The 20,673-nt window shown below is 46.5% G+C and overlaps 3 protein-coding genes across 9 annotated transcripts in view; 2 read left to right on the forward strand and 1 right to left on the reverse strand.

The window, feature by feature from the left end:
• The first annotated feature begins 56 nt into the window (after positions 1 to 56).
• NHERF4 (NHERF family PDZ scaffold protein 4) lies at positions 57 to 4,827 on the forward strand. 4 transcript variants are annotated; one of them, XM_037147177.2, is made up of 11 exons: positions 57 to 493; positions 857 to 884; positions 994 to 1,067; positions 1,411 to 1,622; positions 1,881 to 2,070; positions 2,171 to 2,307; positions 2,579 to 2,783; positions 2,996 to 3,198; positions 3,291 to 3,518; positions 3,660 to 3,860; positions 4,160 to 4,827. In XM_037147177.2, the coding sequence occupies exons 1-10, from the start codon at positions 412 to 414 to the stop codon at positions 3,822 to 3,824; spliced, it is 1,524 nt and encodes a 507-aa protein (XP_037003072.2). In that variant the 5' UTR covers positions 57 to 411; the 3' UTR covers positions 3,825 to 3,860; positions 4,160 to 4,827. The 4 variants fall into 4 exon arrangements, with proteins under 4 accessions (XP_037003072.2, XP_037003073.2, XP_037003075.2 ...); XM_037147178.2 differs by having other exon boundaries at positions 1,411 to 1,619; XM_037147180.2 differs by lacking the exon at positions 2,579 to 2,783 and having other exon boundaries at positions 3,001 to 3,198.
• Positions 4,828 to 9,502: 4,675 nt separating this feature from the next.
• On the reverse strand, positions 9,503 to 18,711 carry CCDC153 (coiled-coil domain containing 153). Its single transcript, XM_053672603.1, is given in 8 exon segments — positions 9,503 to 9,676; positions 9,947 to 10,018; positions 10,020 to 10,115; positions 11,386 to 11,450; positions 11,979 to 12,098; positions 13,036 to 13,106; positions 16,604 to 16,619; positions 18,504 to 18,711. Coding segments are annotated over 8 exon segments (822 nt in total).
• The window catches only part of CBL (Cbl proto-oncogene), a 138,697-nt gene continuing 136,380 nt past the window's right edge, over positions 18,357 to 20,673 (forward strand). For 3 of the 4 annotated variants that reach the window (XM_037147169.2, XM_037147170.2, XM_037147172.2), the window contains exon 1: positions 18,357 to 18,928. In XM_037147169.2, the coding sequence (XP_037003064.2) occupies positions 18,710 to 18,928 (219 nt within the window). In that variant the 5' untranslated portion in view covers positions 18,357 to 18,709. The remainder of the gene's footprint in view (positions 18,929 to 20,673) is intronic. The other variant, XM_053672529.1, reaches the window with a different exon arrangement.

The raw sequence follows: 20,673 nt of genomic DNA on the forward strand, positions 1-20,673 counted from the left end.
ACTTTGGCCTCTGCCTGGTGCTTTCATGGAAGGGCACTGTTCTTGGCCATTCTGATTAAACTGCTGATCACTTTTTGCTACAAATAGTTCTTAGGTACTAAGTTCAAAGTGCCTGAACTGGGGGGACTCATGATATTGCTGTATGGGTAGGTTATGCTGGGCTTTAGGACTCCTATCATCCCTTTCATACATTCCTACCTTAGGCTTGGAATTAAAGTAGATCAGCAATCAACCTTTCTCTGCACCTAGCAGGAGCTGGGACAGCAGGGGAGTGTCTAAAGAAGTTGGGGCCCAGGAATGGATACAGGGGAACATGAATACTTCCCTAGGGATAAGGCTCTCCTTGTTTAATCATTATCCCACTGCTTCCAAGGCAGTGTCTTCAAGGAGGCGGGACTGGGTGGGAGGTAAATGAGAAGGTTGTCTGGTTTCAGTGGACTTTGTCCCTACCCTGAGGACTGGGTTGTTGATTTAACTATGGAGGCAGCTGCAGGTAAGAGGCTGGGAGATATCCCCTAGAGGGGACTTCAGGATAGTCCGGTGTAGATTGGGAGGCTGAGGTATTATAGACTAGGGCACACTTGATGTTGGTGCTTGGAGTCATGAAGCAAATAGACTGGGAGTCAGGAGAGAAGAGGTGAGTGGAAGTGTCTGTCTTCCTGCTCCACACCCTGTACAGATTTCTGTACCGTGGCCTCAGGGGGAGGGGAAGGAAGGGAAAGGAAAGACCTTTTTGGAGTAGAATGGAAGGTACACGTCCTGAGTTTGGGGATTTCCCTAAGTCCTTTCATTTAATGACCATGGAAGGGGCTAGAGAAAGCACCTCTTTTCCCCTCATCCCATTTTTGCCCAGCAGATCTTCAGGACACAGCTTCGTTAACTCTGTAAGTGGTATCCTGTGAAGGGTTGGGGTAAGGGGAAGAGGAAATCGAAGGTGGGGAAGCTCTTCAGCTGCTATTAGCATTGCAAGTACAGTCTGGCACCTCCTTGCAGGAAGTTTCAGTTTAACCCAAAGCTGGGCATTGATAATCCTGTCCTGTCTCTGGCCGAAGATCACAACCTTTCTGGTAACCGCATCTGATAACCCCTTTACCCGCAGGGCAACCATTCCACTCCCCAAGAGATACCACAGCTCTGCACAGCCTCCCATCTCCTTGATAACCACTCACCTGTTTCCCTCTGATAATAGCCTTTGTTGGGAGTGACCACATGGACCGAGAAGGGGGCCAGGAGTTTCCTTCTGCTTTAGCCACTCTGCCCACACAGTGATTGGCCCTACTGCTCAAAACTTAACTGGGTAGAAGTCCGCCTGGTGTCCTATAAAGCAAACAGCATCTGTCAGGCACAAGGTGACTTGTATTTGGGCCACATCCCTCCTCCCCCTTTTCTGCTGCCCACTTTCCCATCCAGATCTCTGGAACCTGGAGCGACCTCGCTTCTGCCTGCTGAGTAAAGAAGAGGGCAGGAGTTTTGGCTTCCATCTACATCAGGAGCTGGGCAAGGCCAGTCATGTGGTGTGCAGGGTGGAGCCAGGCTCCTCAGCCCAGCAGCAGGGTCTTCGGGAAGGAGACCGGATCCTGGCAGTGAACAACCATGTTGTGGAACATGAAGATGCCGAGGTGGTGAGGTTGGGCTGGGACTCCTCCTGGTATTGGAGAATGTTCCATAACATGACAGAGAGAGAGAAGCCAGGATCACCTCTTAGGTATATGGGGCAGTACCCAAGCCTTAATCTACCACACTGCCCAGGATTTGGGGGTACCCAGTTCAGAATATTTGGGTAGAGGCATACAGAAAGCTGGTTTTCATGCTGAAAGTTACATATTCCAGGGATGGGGAGTTGGCAAGAGGGGCCAGCTCCAACCTTGCCCTCCGTTTAGGTGGTACTCCGCATCCAGGCCAGTGGTCCTCGAGTGCTGCTGACGGTTTTGGCGCAGCACGTGTATGATGTGTCCCGAGCTCAGCAGGGGAATGATGTCCTCCTCTGTCCTACTCTCAGCCCAGGGGTCCGGCCCCGTCTGTGCCATGTAGTGAAAGATGAGGGTGGTTTTGGCTTTAGTGTCACCTACGGTGAGCTTAGAGTTTTGGGAGGGAAGTTGGGAGGGGGAATCTCAGCCCCGCTCCAGGCAGCCAGCAGACTAACACTTGCTTTTTTTTTTTTTAATTCCAGAACATCAGGGTTCTTTCAGGTTGGTGCTGAGTACTGGAGGAGCAGCTGAGCGGGCAGGGGTGCCCCCTGGGGCCCGACTATTAGAAGTGAATGGGGTCAGTGTGGAGAAGTTCACTTATAACCAACTCAGCAGAAAGGTATGGCTGCCTGCTTCCATATTTATCCTTCACCCTTCTGCACCTGGGGCACCTGCCCCAGGACGCAGGTTCCTCTCCCAAGCACCAAATCACCTGATCTGATTTTGTATTTCCATTACCCATCCTTCCCTTTACTGTTTATGCTAGGCCCTTCTCTCCCCCATCCTTAGTGCCTCATTCCTGGGCCTGGGAAGAGGGGCTATGAGGGGGTGCCTGCCTCTGCATTCCCTACCCAGGTAGGTGATACTGAAGCCCTGCTGTGTCCCCACAGCTTTGGCAGAGTGGAGAGCAGGTCACCCTTCTGGTGGCAGGACCAGAGGTGGAGGAACAGTGTCGCCAGCTGGGAATGCCTCTGGCTGCACCCCTGGCAGAGGCCTGGGCACTGCCTGCCAAGCCCCGGTGTTTGCACCTAGAGAAAGGGCCCCAGGGCTTTGGGTTCCTGCTCAGGGAGGAGAAGGGTCTTGGTGGTCACCTCGGTGAGTGGGAGCCCTGGGAGTGGGTAGGGAAGGTGGACCTTGGGGTGGGCTTACACGTGTACATATGTACTTCATTGCACATTAGTGGTGTCTCTGTCTGAGCCCCAGCCCTTGGCTTCCTCCTCCTGTGTACCCCTGGTTCAGTCCCCCACTGTCCCTGGGCTGGCATTGGGGTAATCGGGGAAGGGGCAGTGAAGATGTATATTTCCCAGGGCAGTTCCTTCGGGAGGTGAACCCAGGACTGCCAGCCGAGAGGGCCGGGATGCAGGATGGGGACCGGCTGGTAGCTGTGGCTGGGGAGAGCGTGGAAGGGCTGGGCCATGAGGAGACAGTGTACAGGATCCGGGCACAGGGTTCCCGTGTCTCCCTCACTGTTGTTGACCCAGAGGCTGACCACTTCTTCAGCATGGTGAGAGTTGAGTAGCAGGGGATAGGGTGGGATCAGGAGTGGAGTGGGGCTCAGGTGGAGGGAGAAGCAACAGGTTTGTTCTATCTGCCTCCTTCCAGGTTCGCCTGTCTCCACTCCTCTTCCTGGAGGGCACAGAGGCTCCTGCCTCTCCCCAGGACACCTGCTTAGCCTCTCTGGTTGAGACCAAGGATCCACCAGTTGAAGACACAGCTGTGCCTCCTATCCCATGTGGGTCTCACCAGTGCTTCTTATACCCTGGGCCTGGTGGTGGCTATGGCTTCCGACTCAGCTATGTGGCCAGTGGGCCTTGTCTTTTTATCTCCCAGGTGACTGATGTCCCATTGGCCTTGGACCCTATCAATATTTTCCTCCTGGTGAACATTCCTTTGCTTCCCTCCAGACCCTTAGCGCACCCAGCAAAATTTTCCATGGTCTTCCTCATTCCGTATATCATCCCCAATCCCCAGGTGATTCAAGGAAGCTCAGCTGCCCAGGCAGGACTGCAAAGGGGAGATGTGATTCTGGAGGTGAACGGGAATTCTGTGGATGGATTCAATGACCTGGAAATGCTTCGGCAGCTGACTGAAGCTGAGCCACCTCTGTGCCTGAAACTGGTGACCAGATTTCCATAGGGCTTGGAAGCATAGACTGCCTCAGGGTCTGTAGAGGTGAGAAAGGAGAGGGACTGTGAGCAGTCAGAGAAGGACAGAGGGGGACCAGAGAGGTGGGCAGAGCAGGGGGGCTGCAGGATGGGGCACAAAGGTTGGGACTTTAGGCCTTGGAAGGTGGGGACAGAAGGACCCATGGAACAAGTCCTATTACTGGGCATTGCAGGAAAAAGGAATTCTTCTGATCCTTGAATGACCTTCTCTCTCTGCTTAGGAGTGGGCTGTAGTCTCAGATCTGTTGTAGTGCCCTTCTCCTTAGCACAGGCCTACCCAGCAGCTTTCCTGTCTTCCTTCTCCAGCTGCAGGTGGTAGAAGCTGAGTTGCTCTCTTTACGCCAAAAACTGGATCTCTAGGGCTCTGGACAATCACAGACTTACCCAGAGTCTCCCTTCCTCCCATGGGGCTCACCTCCCTGAAGAGGATGTGGTCAGAGGCCTCAGGATGGTCCACTAGGAATCCTGCCCTCTAACTCCAAAGGAACCCATGTGGGAGCTTTGGAAGCTTTGCCCCAAGGATGAAGTTCTTTCTGCCTAAGATGAATTGTGTGATTTCATGATTTATAATAAGAAATATATATTTGGTCTTCATACTTATTTCTGGCACAGAGCTCTTATAACCCTTGGAACTTCCTAAGTAATAAGAGCAATAAAAGTTGGGGAAGTGGGGGGAGGATGGTTGCCAGGAGAACAAACCTGCATTTACAGGGTTGAAACTTTCAGCCCTACCCCCACTCCCACCCCACACTGGCTTCCTAGGTGGGGAGAGGGGCCGAAGTGGTTTAAATCAATCATGCTTATGTAATGAAGCCTCTAAAAAACCCAAAAAAGCCAAGACTCAGAGGGCTTCCAGGTTACTGAACATGTGGAGAGGACAGAAGCTACCATGCCCATGCCCTGCCCTGGGCATCTGTTACCTCTGACTTCCTGAATTGTATCCTTTATAATAAACTGGTAATTAAGTAAGTAAACTGTTTCCCTGAATTCTTTTTTTAATATATTTTATTGATTATGTTATTACAGTTGTCCCATTTCCCCCCTTCATTCCCCTCCACCCTACACACCCTCTCCCTCCCACATTCCCCCCTTTTAGTTCATGTCCATGTGTCTTAAGTTCTTTAGCTTTTACATTTCCCATACTATTCCTGCCCTCCCCCTGTCTATTTTCTGCCTGCCATCTATGCTACTTATTCTCTGTACCTTTCCCCGCCTCTCCTCCTCCCACTCTCCTGTTGCTACCCCTCCATGTGATCTCCATTTCTGTGGTTCTATTCCTGTTCTGATTGTTTCCTTAGTTTGTTTTTATTTTAGGTGTGGTTGTTAGTAATTGTGAGTTTGCTGTCATTTTAGTATACATATTTTTTATCTTCTTTTTCTTAGATAAGTCCCTTTAACATTTCATATAATAAGCGCTTGGTAATGATGAACTCCTTCAACTTGACCTTATCTGAGAAACACTTTATCTGCCCTTCCATTCTAAATGAAAGCTTTGCTGGATAGAGCAATCTTGGATTGTCCTTGGATTTCATGACTCGGAATACTTCTTTCCAGCCCCTTCTTGTCTGTAAGGTCTCTTTTGAGAAATCAGCTGACAGTCTGATGGGAACTCCTTTGTAGGTGACTGTCCCCTTATCTCTTGCTGCTTCTAGGATTCTCTCCTTCATTTTAACCTTGGCTAATGTAATTCTGATGTGCCTTGGTGTGTTCCTTCTTGGGTCCAACTTCTTTGGGACTCTCTGAGCTTCCTGGACTTCCTAGAAGTCTGGTTCCTTTGCCAGATTGGGGAAATTCTCCTTTATTATTTGTTCAAATGAGTTTTCCTCTTGTTGCTCTTCCTCTTCCCCTTCTGGTACACCTATGATTAGGATGTTGGAGCGTTTAAAGTCGTCCTGGAGGTTCCTAAGCCTCTCCTCATTTTTTCTGAATTCTTGTTTTTTCATTTTGTTCTGGTTGAATGTTTCTTTCTTCCTTCTGGTCCACTCCATTGATTTGAATTCCAGTTTCCTTCCCATCACAATTGGTTCCTTGTGCATTTCCCTTCATTTCAATTAGTTTAGCCTTCATTTGTTCCTCTAGTTTGTGACTAAAATCAACCAGTTTTGTGAGCATCCTGATCACCAGTGTTTTGAACTGTGCATCTGATAGGTTGGCTATCTCTTTGTCGCTTAGAAGTATTGGCTCTGGGGTTTTAGCTGTTTTTCTGCTTGAGCCATAATATTTTGGTCTGTTCACACCTATTATATATGAGGGGCAGAGCCTTAGGTGTTCACCAGGACAGGACAACCCAAGTCGCTGGGTTGTGATGCTATTTATGGGGGCGGAGTCTGAGGGGGAAAAAATGGCGCTTTGCTTCACTCTCTGTTGCATCTCAGTCCCTTCCACCACTTCCTCCAAGCAAACTGGACTTTTCTGGTGCTGATTCCCATGTGGGTAGGCTTCTGTGCATTCTAGGACGCTGTGTGTTTCTCCAACAAACTTTTCTGTGAGGGTGGGAGCCTCTCCCTGTACCTCGACCCCTACAAGTGTTTTTGATTGGTGTTTTGAGGCTTTATTTCCTGGTGCTAGGACCCTGGGTTGTGCAATCTGTCTCCCCAGTTATCTGTGTGAATGTGGGACTGCTGCCCGGTCAACCAACTACCTTGCGCATGGTACCAGCTTCTCAATTGCTGCCTCGCTGGTTCTGCCCATTGCCACCTCACGCCTGGGGTCTGTCAGCTGCCGCCTGGGTGCCCAGGGGTCTGCCCAGTGCCACCTTGCATGCCTGGGGTGACTTGCGAACCCGGTGTCATTGCTTCCTGTGCTGACCCCTCTCTGCTCATCTGCCTGACTCTGCCCCGCCTACTTGTCTGGATGAATGTGTCTATTTTAACTCTTTGGTTGTCGGACTTCCATACAGTTCAATTTTCTTTCAGTTTTGGTTGTTGCTTTGTTTCTGAATTGTTATTATCTTTATTTTGGTTGTTCAAGGAGGTATAGTGTGTCTACCTATGCCTCCATCTTGGCCAGAAGTCCTGTTTCCCTGAATTCTATGAGGCCCTTTAGCAAATGACAAAACTAGAGGAGGGGGTCATGAGAATTTCTGATTTATAGCCAGTTGGTCAGTAGCACAAGTGACAACATGGACTTGAAATTGGCATCTCATGGGACTGAGTCTTTAACCTACATTATCTCTAGGTAGATAGTGTCAGAATTTAGTTAAATTGTAGGACACCAGATCGGTGTCCACAGAAGAGTTGAAGAATTTCATTCTTTCTTTTTTTTTTTTTAAATTTTTTTTATTGATTATGCTGTTACAGTTGTTCTATTCCCCCTTCATTCCCCTCCACCCTACCCCCCATCCCCACCCTCACCCCCCCTTTAGTTTATGACCATGTGTCTCAAGTCCTTTAGATTCTATATTTCCCATGCTATTCTTGCCCCCCCATCTATTTTCTATCTACTGTCTATGCTACTTATTTTCTGTACCTTCTCCCCCCCTTCTCCTCCTCCCACTCCCCTGTTGCTAACCCTCCTTGAGATCTTCATTTCTATGTTTCCACTCCTGATCTAGCTGTCCTTTTAGTTTGCTTTTGTTTTAGGTGTGGTTGTTAATAACTGTGAGTTTGTTGTCCTTTCACTGTTCATGTTTCTTTAACTTCTTTTTCTTAGATAAGTCCCTTTAACATTTCATATAATAAGGGCTTGGTGATGATGAACTCCTTGAATTTGATCTTATCTGAGAAGCACCTTATCTGTCCTTCCATTTTAAATGAAAGTTTTGCTGGATAGAGCAATCTTGGTTGTAGGTCTTTAGATTTCATGACTTGGAATACCTCTTTCCAGCCCCTTCTTGCCTGTAAGGTCTCTTTTGAGAAATCAGCTGACAGTCTGATGGGGACTCCTTTGTAGGTGACTGTCCCCTTAGCTCTTGCTGCTTCTAGGATTCTCTCCTTCATTTTAATCTTGGCTAATGTAATTACGATGTGCCTTGGTGTGTTCCTTCTTGGGTCCAACTTCTTTGGGACTCTCTGAGCTTCCTGGATTTCCTGGAAGTTTATTTCCCTTTGCCAGATTGGGGAAATTCTCCTTTATTATTTGTTCAAATAAGTTTTCCACTGGTGGCTGTGCCTTTCCCCCTTCTGGTACCCCTATAATTCGGATGTTGGGGCGTTTAAAGATGTCCTGGAGGTTCCTAAGACTCTCCTCATTTCTTTGAATTCTTGCTTCTTGGCTCTTTTCTGTTTGGCCATTATTTGCTTTCTTCTGGTCCACTCCATTGATTTGAGTCCCAGTTTCCTTTTCATTGCTATTGGTGTCCTGTGCAATTCCATTCATTTCAATTAGTTTCGCCTTCATATATTTGTCTAATTTGTCCGTATAATCAACCAGATCTGTGAGGATCCTGATCACCAATTTTTTAAACTGTGCGTCTGTGAGTTTTGCTATTTCTTCATCGCTTAGATTTATTTCTGGGGCTCTGAGATCCTGCTGCGCCATTCTTGGTCTGTTCGGGCCCTTTAAGTGTGAGAAGCGGCGGCTTGGATTCCCAGGTCGCTGGGTTGTGACGCTGTATGTGGGGGCGTGGTCAGAGCAGGGAAATGGCGACCCCCTCTGCCGCTTCACACAGCTGGGTGCGGAGGAGCAGTGCCTTAGGTGGTTCACCTGGGCCAGGCCACTCAGAGTCGCTGGGTTATGACGCTGTATGTGGAGGTGGGGTCAGAGCAGGGAAATGGCGGCGCCCTCCACTGCCGCTTGCCGTGGGGACCTGCCGGCCCGGTCCAACCGCCCACTCCCTCGCCTGTCCACCCTCGCGCAAATGCGCGACCTCAGTCAACACGCAGCCCCGGGCCCGGCTGTCTCCCCCTCGGTCGCTCGCCTGGTTGCTCGCTGGGTCGCTCACTAGCTCTGACCCTGCGCCTGGATTCCTCGGGCCTGAGTGTGTCTGGCCAAGTTCTCCTGTGCAACCCTGCTCCGCCAGCCGCTGGTTTCTCCCCTTACCGGTCAGGCTGAAGAATTTGTTGTTAACGGACTTCCGAAAAGTTCAATTTTCCGTGTTCTGGCTGTGTTTTCTGTTGCTAATATTTAGTTTTCTCTAATCTTGGTTGTGGGAGAGGCACAGCACATCCACCTATGCCTCCATCTTGGCGGAAGTCCCCAACAATTTTCGAAGAATTTCTTGGTGTGGGAAAAACCCCTACACATTTAGTGAGCAAAAGTAAAGTAGTACTGAGAAAGTTTTTGTAGAAGAGAGAAACATAGACTTTTCCCTTTTCAGGTGGACTGTAGGGCCAACTAGGATTGAAGCCATCTGGAAGTTATGCTAGTCATGACTCCAAGACACTTAGATGTATTGCAAGAGTTTGGAGATGATCACTTTAGGACTGTGGGGGCAGGTATTTGATCACTGTTGGTTACTTACAGAAATAGCCTTTCCCCGCAAAACTGGCTGCCTGTTTGGGGGGGGGGGCTGTGGTTCAAAGGGACCAAAAGGCCCCAAGCTCAAGGGGTGGTACCCAGTTTCTCTAAGAGATGTGATAAGACCTCTTCAAATTTCTTTCCTGTCATTCAGTCTTCAGGCTAATGGGTTAGCCCAGAACGAAGGTATTCACATGAGAGTCACTCATTTTTGTCAGAAAGCCTCACCACACAGTTTTGTTGACTTCTACATCAAGATGGCTTTATTGCTGGGGCCCCAGAGACTATATATGTACAATCTGAAAGGTCCAGGGGGTTGAGTCCAAACTGGTAGAGCTGCTCCTTATGCCTGGTGTAGAATCTCAGCATGACTCCATCCCACTGAGGTTTAATGGCTCTGAGCTTAAAGAGCCTGTCCAGGCTTCTCTGCAGACACCAAGCTTCAGGCCACAGGAAGCAAGATGGAGGGGGAGGGGAGCAGCAGGTTGGTCAATAAGCTTTTCTTGGCAGTGTTTCCTTAAAGTTTTTATTCTTAGTGGGTGGGCAAGGTTGCACCCCCTCAAGATAGAAAGGAGTTTCCTGTGGAGATGCTTCTTCTCCTTCCCCTTGGTTTGTCATTGTCTACCTAGCTAGGGCTTGTGGTGATGGAAGAGTGCTGGGTATTGGGATGTTTGGGCTTCAGAGGGTGGTGCTTACATATAAGATGTCCTTGTACTTGGCTTCCATGTGTGTCCAAAGCTGAGCCAGCATTCGGTCCCACTCTCTGAGGGGCTAGCTTAGCTTCTCCCCGTGCAGCCTCTGCCTCTCTCTGGCATGTCTCTGGGGAGTGAGCTATAAGGATGAAAGAAGATAGAATGGTGACACTCTATCCTGGAATACAGTATCCAATGGTATTCAAAAAGCATGGGATCATTCTAGAATGAGTGGTATCATTCCAGACTCCCTCAGAGCCATCAACTTTCCTGTAGTCCTTATGAAAAGTTCAAGTACCATTAAGGTATAGTAGAAAGAGTAGTGGGCTTGGGACAAGAGATCTGGGTCTCAAATCTGGTTGTCACTTATTACTGTGTAACATTGAACATCTCTCTCTCTGAGCTTCAGTCTCTTTATCTTTAAAGTCTTCTATAATTTTTTTATATATTGACTTTAGAAAGAGAGAGGGCTAAATTGTAAAAATTCTTGTGTGCCATCCTAAAACATTTCAACTCTGTCCTGTAACCCAGAGGGAACAAAGCAAAAACTTCCTGTTAAAAAAAATTAAGATATATATATTTGCTTATTTGGAAAGTTTATTCATTTATTGAACAAATAGTTATTTAGGATCTACCATGAACTAAGCCTTGTAGAAAGGAAAATAAGTAAGTCAAATATTTTCCCTTATTAGTTTTTTTAAATTAATTAATTAATTAATTAATTAATTAATTTTAGAAGGGAAAGGAAGGAGAGAGGGAGAGAAATATCAATGTACGGTTGCCTCTCACTCGTCCCCTGCTGGGAACTGGCCTGCAACCCAGGCATGTGCCCTGACTGGGAATTGAACTGCGATCGTTTGGTTTGCAGGCCCACGCTCAATCCACTGAGCTACACCAGCCAGGGCAGTTTTTTTTTTAATCCTCACCTGAAGATATGTCTTTATTGATTTTAGAGATGGGAGAGAGAGAGAGAGAAAGAGAGACCCATCAATCGGTTGCCTCCCATATATACCCTGACTTGGGATTGAATCTACAACCTGTTAGTGTATGGGATAACACTTCAACCAACTGAACCACTGGCCAGGGCCATTTCCCCTTAGTTTTGTTGTAAAACCCAGCCATTCTAAGAGGGAATATGTTTTGCTTATGAAAGACATGGCAGTGGTAGGGAGAAAGACCTGGATTTGGAGAGACCATTGAAAGAGGGTAATGGGTTAAGAGACTGATTTCTTTACTTAAGATTTTTGACATCCTGAACCCATTCTAATCCTCAGTGGTGAGTCAGTGGGGAAAGTGATACAAAAGCATAGACTGCAGTCTTCTAGAGAAGGATCCTCTTAAGTTCATCCCTTCAGGCTGGACCTCCTCAGTGATCCTCTAAGAGAAAGGGCTGAGAGGTTGGGGAGCCTACTTAGCTGCTCTTGAAGACTCCCCAATTCTTACTCCAGGAGCCTGCAAGAGATGGGTCTCCATTTCTTCCTGCAGGACCTGGCACTGATGACTCATCTCTGTGGTGGCTGCAATGGACAGCCAGGGAACCAGGTGGGGATGGAGTGGTGAAGGGAGGAAGGGAAATTGTGAGTATGAATGACTCTGCTTGGTCCAGGGGCACAAGAGCATAAAGGCCTTCTTCGTTCTTGTGGTGATTCTGAGAATCTGGGAGACCTTGGAAATCCAAGAAGAACTAGGAAACCAGGTCCCCTTTCCCCATGCCAGCTCCATGGGGATGGGGATTGTAACCCTTCTCCCCACTTACTCCCTTGGGATGAATGAGATCAAGGCCATGACTTCATTTTGCAGCATGCAAATCATCAACAATATGGCATCAAGCATCCTGGAAAGTCCCTGCCTGGAATTCTAAAGGCATTCATTTCCTCGCTTCAGGTTCCTGCCTGATTTATGCTCTGCTGGGAAGGCAGACACTAGGCATGGCAAATGGAAATCCTCCTTGTTTCCCTTCCTTGCATCCTCTGGCCCTCTTGGTTGTTCTCTCTCAGGAGCCTGTCTCCTGCCCACCTACTTGACTGACTACATACCGGCATATATGGCCTTCCCTTCACTTGGGGCCCCCTCCAGCTCATCCTCCAGCCCTTGCAAGCTCTGATTCAGCTGGTCTGCGGAAGCCTCAGCTCAGTGGACCTCACCCTTCTGCAGAGCTGTAAACAGTGCCAGGGCTCCCAGGACTGGCTGGGGACCTCACTGAATCAGTCTCCATTTGTAGGAGACCTTTCTGCATGGCATGGGCCCAGCTCCCACTCAGAGATGCACAGGACCCATGCCCACAGATAGGTTCTCCCATGGGAAACAGGCCTGCATTGTACCTAAACTGCTTTGAGATTCGCTTTTGCTAAAACTCCCTCACCCTGAATTGAGATAGCAAGTGCTTACTGTAACTTCCTAAAATCCATGCTGAAACTCCCCAGTATGGAGTGTAACCAGTTCAACCACTTTTCCCTTTTCATTTGCAAATATTCTTCTGTGATGTGATTAGCAGCATCAGTTCCTTTGTTTTCTGTAAAAGGTAATCTCCTAAAGTGAACCTGTGCATAATAAATGAGGACCATCATTTAGTGTGCCCAGAAAAAGAAATAAGGGCCTGTCATGGTGGAGGCTACAGCTTTTGGCTCCCCTTGAGAGAAAAAGCCATGTTGTCCCTTGTCCTCCGTAGGACTCGGTAGTCCATGTGAATGTCTCTCCCCCATCCACAATGTGGCAGACCCCACAAGCCAGGGTCTGCATCATCCATTGGCTTGATGGACTATGCCCTCCTCTGAGAACCTAGCAGCAGACTTCTAGTCTCCCTTATTCTCAATTTGTCCCACCCTTCCTGCTGCCCCATTCCCTGACCACCATTTTGGGATCTGATGGACTCTTCATTACTAAGAAACAAGAACACCCTTTATGTTCTGGCTCATCAGCTCTCACTGTCCATCCCTTCCTCACAATTCCAACTTGTGACTATCGTTTCCTACTAGGAGATGCTTATTTGTCAGCTCAGGCCCCTACATTAGCTCCAACCCTCCAAGCCCTTAAGGATAGAAAAATGCTCCAGTGGCCCACTTGTATTGCTTCCAAAGCTTCTGTCCTTCTTACCTAAGTGGTCTTGGAGCAACTCCTTTTCTAGTACTGCCAGCCTGTGCATGGATTCAGTTTCCACATCTGCCCTGGCAAGTTGTAAGAGCTTCAGCTTATGATCTCAGCCTTCCTTATTCCCCTTCCATAGTCTGCACTTTCTTCTTGAAGGACATCTGTGGATCACTAAATGAGTGGCAGTGTCTACTGAGTTCACCACTGTGTCCTTACTGTTTACCACAAATATGTGTAATGAATATATAAGAAAGGCATAGAGCCAAAGGGGCTCAAAGAAGGGGTGGGTGCCAGTTTTCCCACTTTACCAGCTTTGTGGAACCTGGATGTGAGGATATGAAGGAGAAGGGTCCAGAAAACTCCATCTTGTCATGTGAAGGGCTGAATTCTCTCTTCTCAGTCTCCAAGCCAGAGCATGGAGAAGCAGGGGCACACACCTTGACTCACCAGCACCTGTGTGTTTTATCTGCCAGCTTTTATCCTTTCTTCTTTGGACTTAGGTGGCATCTCCTTCCTGTCCTGGGGGAAGAAGGTGACTTGTATTTAGGTTTTGGACATGGGGATGCTTTCCTGATCCCTAGATTGAATCAGGAGTCCCAGGGAGAGTTAGAGTGCTAGTCTCCAAATCTGTCTCTTATACTTTCCAGAAGCTTTCATTCTTGGTCTCCTGGAAACCTTAGGCAAGGCAGAAGTCAGTGGGGAGTCTGGAGCTGTTTCTCTTTACAAGTCAGGCTCTACTTACAGAAATCACTCCTTCCAATCCTCTTTTGGAGAAAATAAATCTCAGTACCTTGTCTCTTCCCTCTTCCTATTATCTTTACCCTGCCTCTTCCTACCTATAGGACCTTCTCTTATCTCTGTTGTGTCTTCCTATGAAGTGACCCACTCACGGGGAGGGGCAGAGAAAAGGCCCAAACAGCTAGGAGAATGGGGAGGAGACTTGGTTCTGGGAGCCAATCCAGGGTTGCAAATTTCCTTCAGGGGCAGAACTGAAAACTGAAAGATTGGGTTTCCTGAGACTGTTTGTCCAGACAACTGGGAAACATGAAGTTCATCAGAAGGTAGAATGGGCTACATACAAAGCTTAAAATACCAAGCTCCCAGAGGGCTAATTCTCTCCTTATCCCCAAATCCAAGTGTAGTTCGAGAAGAAAGGGCACTGGAACTCATTAGCTACAGTTCACTTCCATGTATCACTGCCTGCAATTTGGAGACGTACAAATGACAGGCTTACACATTTGAAATAATGCTGTAGTGTTGATACAGAGAGAAAAGACTAATGGTACCAGTTTGGGGCAATTGACATCCCTAGGTCTTATCAACAAAGGACATTATTAGGCTTAAAACTCAAGATCCCCTTCAGGAAGGCATTCTTCAGGGTATGAGGGAAAGGAATGCAGGAGAAGGTAGTTAAGAGAGTTTCCCCCTTTGGAGAATGGGACATAGAGGAAAGGCAGACCCATGGACTCCAAGTGCTGACCTAGAGGAATGCAAAAGTAGAAAGGGCAGTGATTAGAGATAAGAGCTATGAGTTCTCATCTCCCCTCTGGATATGTAAACTTAGGTACACCATTTAATTTTGCTCAGTCTCAGTTTCCTGGTCTTTAAATCATTGATTTTGCAAATCCTGAAAGGCCTTTGTTTTAACTGGGTATATACAGGGCTATCTTCTCTTATGGTGACTTAATTTATTGCTCTTCTTCCTGCATTCCCTTATGTGTTTTTCAGACAGATACTGAGTGAGAAAGTATACTTCGGCTCTGGGCAGTAAGTAGTAAGGGGCTCCCTCTCATGGACTTGCTTGACCTTTTTTGGAGTCTCCTAAATTTTTCTATTTAAATTATTTATGGGGCAATGTTGGAGGTGCTTCCCTCTTTGAGATGCTTTCTAGCATCATGCTGGAGTTATGAGTGGTTGGAAAAACAAACTCGGGGAAGGGAGTATGAAGGATGACTTGCCCTTGCTGGGAAGCCCGTACCCTCCCTCCAGTCCTGCGGTATGTGGAGCCTTGTCATCTGTCTGCCACCTGGATCTCTTGGCACCTTACTGGCTAGAATGAAAACAACAGAAACTTCAGGAGTCTTCCCCTTGTAGATTAAGAGAAGTTTGGGCTCTTTCTTTAACTATTTCTTTCTCTCTCTGTTTCCCTCAATATTTTTGGTCAATTGTCTATAGCCAGGAACAAATCTGAAGAAATAGCCGTAAGATCTGGAAATTAAAAATCCTTCCTTCAGGGAGCAGGCAGATTCAAGAAGAGGATGATTCATGTTGATTTGTCACCATGACTACAGGGTACTTCTCTGAACCTTTGGATATTTTACAGAGTAAAGAGATGAACCGGGCTTGTCTTTCCAAGTGCTTACATTTCTGTACCTCAGGGTTATATAGCCTTGTGCACATTTCTCAAACATGGAAAATACTTTTCTTCTAATCTTTTTTCCCCTTTTTAAAAAATATTTTATTGATTATGCCATTACAGCTGTCCCATCCCCCCCCAACCTTTTCTTCTAATCTTTTTTTAAAAAATATTTTATTTATTTTTAGACAGAGGGGAAGGGAAGGAGAAAGAGTGGGAGAGAAACATCAGTGTGTGGTTGCCTCTCATGTGTCCTCTACTGGGGACCCAGCCCGCAACCCAGGCATGTGCCCTGACTGGGAATTGAACCAGTGACCCTTTGCTTCACAGGCCTGTGCTCAATTTACTGAGCTACACCAGCTAGGGCATGTTTCTTCTAATCTTGAAGCATATTTTTTGTTTGGTCTTTCCCCAGAACCCTCTCTTTCTGCCTAGAAATGCAACAGAAGGCCTATCCTAACCCTTCTCCTCAGCTAGAAGCCTGTTTGGGGATATTTTCCATGGAATGTTAGTATCTCCATTATGCTAATGCGTGGAATGACATATTGAGGACAGAGATTACAGAATACAAAAAACATATCAGGCCTCAGAAGAGCATTTACTTTTCAAATATGTTCAGTCAACCAACTTTCAGGTGGAGAATGAGGATGTGGTTTGGGGTGAAGGTGAAATAGGATAAGAAAAATGCTACATGTCACATGATATGATACAGACTGAGTTAGCTCTAGAATAACCCAGAAATAAGAATGACATTGTAATCAACAATCCAATCCCATCTCTAGTACATTTGAAAATCGTGAAAAAAGTCAGTCTTTCCTTTTTTTTTATTAACTCAGTTTAGAAGTGAAAATAGAAAAGATCATTTCAGTACAGCTCTGTCTTCCTTTGCATAGGATCACATCTGAGAGTTTTGAAGAGATGCAGAGAAGGTAAGGATTGCTCCCCAAGCTTTATTCAGATGTGAAAGATAGGTCATTCTGTATTAAAAGAAATATGGCTTACTGCAGCAGAAACTAAGTGAAAATTATACTATTCCATTCTATACAGGCTGTACTAAAGATAATTCAAATTGGAAGTCTTTAACCAACCCAAAGACTTGTAGATGACCTAGACAAGCTCAGCTCCAAGGGTTAATTTCTTTTCTTAAAAAAATTATTGAATTTATCGAGGTGACATTGGCTAATAAAATTATATAAGTTCTAAGAGTTAATTTCTTACCTGTACCCCAGTAAATCTAGAATTTGACAATAAGGAGAAAAAAAATTACTCTTGTGGTACCTACTGTGGATGACTGTGGTAGGTATAAGAAATAAATAGTTATGAAAATTTAAATATTTGTTTTTCAGAGAGAGGGGAAAGGAGAGAAACATAAGTTGTGGTTGCCACTCACATGTCCCCCACTGGGGACCTGGCCTGCAACCCAGGCAAGTGCCCTGATTTGGAATCAAACCAGCGACTACCTGGTTCACAGGTCTGCACTAAATCCACTGAGCCATACCAGCCTGGGATGGTTTTGGAAATTTAGAAGAGGAAAGGATTGTTTCTTGCTGGAGTGCCTGGACACTATTTGAGTTGAGTTTTGAAGAATGGATTGGATTTTAGTAGCACACCTCAGAGCAGAGGGAATGCCCTGAATAATGGTTATGAAAAATAAATAAATAAAAATTGTGGTATTTTGTGACATGGTGAGTCATCCAACACAGAATATAGGTATTGGAATAATATAAAACTGCAAGGTAATTTGGAGTTACATCATAACTCTTTATTCAGGAGGAATGGGGAGTGTTTAAAGTTTTTTTGTGATGCTGTCAGAACTACAATTTAGGAAGACTAGTCTGGTGGCAGGTTGGATTAGAGGCAATAGGACAACTAGTGAGGAAAAAGTTTCAAATAGGCCAGGGGAGAGAAAGGAGGGTCTGCAGCAAGGCAGGTGTTAAATTTTGACTATTATCTAAGAACTTTGCCTAGATTCCTAACTCTCTAGGTGTCCTAAACTCTTTCTAGGTAGGAAATAATTAAAGGAAATTCTACTGATAGGAAATTATGTTGACTTCAAAATTTGTCTTAGATAAAGGCCTTTGAATTAAAAAACCAGGAAATCTAGTCAAAAGGCTCTTGAGTTCAGAGGTATTTTTTCCCTCTTACAAAAATACTTGATAAGCTTAATTCCTTAACTAGTCAAGGGTTTGTGGAAGAGCCAGGTAGGTGAGGGATCTAAGGTGGAACTGAGCAATGATTGGCACACCAAGGCCTGCAAGTTCCCTGAGGCTAAGAATTAGCAAATTAGGTCAGGACACTTCCCTCTTTGAGAGGGAAGTTCCTTTTTTCAAGATTATTCCAACGGAACTCATATTAGAGAAGTGGAAGTAACTGGGAACAACATTCTGTTTCTGACGAGTAACAGGAGCTCCTTAGGCCAGGGCTCACAGCTGTCTTAGTTTCAGTGGTATGCGGTCTGGGACTGGTGCAGGCGGTGCAGGCCTGAGGTGCAATGCTCTGAGTAGGGAAATCTTAAGTACATACTCAGTTCCCAGAAAAAGGAACTAGTGTTCGGAAGCCAAAAAAGAGGGAAGTGTTTTGTTTTCAGAAGTCAAAAGTTTTGGAAGAAGAACTCCCGGCTTGTCTCAAACTTTTCTGGGGCCTAATCTATTTCCAACACTCTTCAGCATTCACATTCCTGTTTTCGGGCCAGACTTACTGATGAGTTTAAAACACCAGGGAGTAGGGAAATTTACTCCCCTTTTACTCCCACAATGTGAAGAAGCAATTTCCTTATTTGTCGGATGTGGGCTAAAGACTTGATGTTAAGGTTCTTTCTAAAGCTACATGTCTTAAATATTCCAATGATCCGCACAAGGAACTTCAATCTACTGCCCACAAGGAAGATGGGGAGCTCGGCTTCAGCCTACTACGCAGACTCCAAGCTAAAGCCCATCCCTTCTTTGCCCCGCTACCTCACGAGGGAGCTCCGCCCAGTCCGACCCGAAGGCAAGGGTGGTGGAGGCAACGCGGAAACTTGGTCGCGGCTTTTCGGGAGGTTGTAGCTTTAGGTTTTGCTACCTAGTACCGACACAGACGCCAGCCTTCGTGAGTTCAGAGCGCTCCTCCCACATCTAGCCCGGCGCCCGGAGGGGCGCGCCCCCGCTGCCCCGCGCTCCCGGCACCGCCCACTCCCCTCCCTGCAGCCGTCCCTCCCTCCGCCCGGACTGCCAGCGGTGTTGGCAGCGGCAGGGCGAGGCCCCTCCTTCACGCCTTCCTTCTTTCCCTCGCTCGCTGCCAAGCGGAACTGGCTGACGCGGCTGAGCCCCCAACGCTCTTCGGGCCATGGCCGGCAACGTGAAAAAAAACTCTGGGGCTGGGGGTGGCGGCGGTGGCGGTTCCGGGAGCTCGGGCTCTGGAGGCCTGATCGGGCTCATGAAGGACGCCTTCCAGCCTCACCACCACCAGCACCACCAGCACCACCAGCACCACCAGCTCAGCCCCCACCCGCCGGGGACCGTGGACAAGAAGATGGTAGAGAAGTGCTGGAAGCTTATGGATAAGGTGAAAGGCCTGCGGACAATCCGCGGGAGGAGTGGTAGGCGTGGGCGGAGGGGCCGAGGGAGTGGAAGGAAGAAACGGGAAGCTGGGGGAGGGGACGTGTCATGCGAGGCTGGGGTGGCGAGGGGCTGGGGTGACAGGGCCGAAGGTAGGGGTCATGGGGATGGGGAAGAAGGGGGTTGGCGGTGGGGAAAGGCTGTGGTGGTTGGGGGTGGGAGAAGGTTGAGGTGGTGCGTTTGGGGTAGCGACATAAAAGCGGCTGAGGTGAAGGTTAACTGGGAAGCCACCCGGGCGGAAGTATAATGGGGGGTGCGGAGTTTGGGGCTCTGTACAGGGTATAGGGATGCCAGTCATAGAATTGGCCCTGGGAAGTAGGAGCGTGGGGGGGGGGGTGGAGATGAGGAAGAGTGTTTGAATCACCGGCTAGGGCTATTAGTTGAATGAGGAGTAGAACTTTGACTACGGAACTTAATTACTTTAGGGGCTTTGAGAGACCTGGGGTCAGGCCCACTCCGCAGGCAAATTGCGTTCTAGTGTTTTGTTTTCTTTTCCTTATTAAGATGTAACACCAAGATAAAAGAAACGGAGATGTGTAAATGGGCCAAACAAGGAACTTTCCTCCACGTCCAGCGCTGGCTCGTTTTTATCCTCAAAACATTGGATGTTCTGCTGGTGCTTAGATGTGCACTGATTAAACAAATTTTGGTTAGAACCATTATCTTGGAAAAGACGTATTGAATGAGCTTTCTAAGCAGCAGCTTCTGACTTGTTTCAGAACTTCCTCCTTACATACAGTGTTTTATCTGGGTTCTACAATAGTTTGTGTAACGGACCCGTCTCCCTATTGCCGCACCTGACTCTAAGCTTGTTTAATGAGTTTCTTTGATTACCTGTTAAAAATTTTTTAAAGCAAGGTTGAAAACTAACACCATTATATTTAGCCTTTTTACTTTTGGCATTTGGGAGAATTTTACTTCTTTATAGTTGTGTTTATATAACGAAATATACTTGTTCGTCTCAAGTACTGAAAAGTTTTTAAGCAGTCTAACGATTTGTTCCGGAGAATTCAATACAGCATTTCCTTGATATTTTTCACATTATTAATTAATAACATACTTTGCAAAATTTACACTGCATATGAAAAGTGATTAGAAGGGTCTGACATATTGTAAGAAAATGATGTTAGTTCTTCCCAACTAAAATTGGTTCCATTCTGGTCCAAGGTTCCTCTTCTGAAAAGTTCTTCAAGGATTGTTTCAGATTCGAAACAAGTAATAAAAATGATTATGAAGCACCTGGCAAATATAAATGTGCTATGTAAATGCTTAATAAGTCCTGTGTGTGAATTAACAATCCTGTAGTGCATGGTTTCAGAGCCATGTTTTCTTATGTTAAATTGTTGATGTTGTAATTAATGATACAAGTATTTTTATGTTGACTACATGGGTGTGGCAATGCTCATTTCATTATTAGAAATTGTAATAAAACTATTATAGAAAATTAGGCATGTAAAGGAAACTTGAAATGCATTGGCATATTTAACAAAATATATATATTCAAAATCTGAAGTTTGTAGGCTTGTATTTTAGGGATTTACAGTTAGGACTAAAATGGTTCTCCTGGAATAGAAAACATGTTTACATTTCTAATTAGTTTCTCATATGAGACATTTGTACGCAGTGTATCAAAACTGTATTGATTAGAGACTTTTTCTTAAAAACTTTGATCAAACTTTTGAGTCTCTGTAA

Source organism: Artibeus jamaicensis, unplaced genomic scaffold, assembly GCF_021234435.1.
Source record: "Artibeus jamaicensis isolate MK-2021 breed Jamaican fruit bat unplaced genomic scaffold, CSHL_Jam_final contig_196, whole genome shotgun sequence".
NCBI classification, from domain to species: Eukaryota; Metazoa; Chordata; class Mammalia; order Chiroptera; family Phyllostomidae; genus Artibeus; species Artibeus jamaicensis.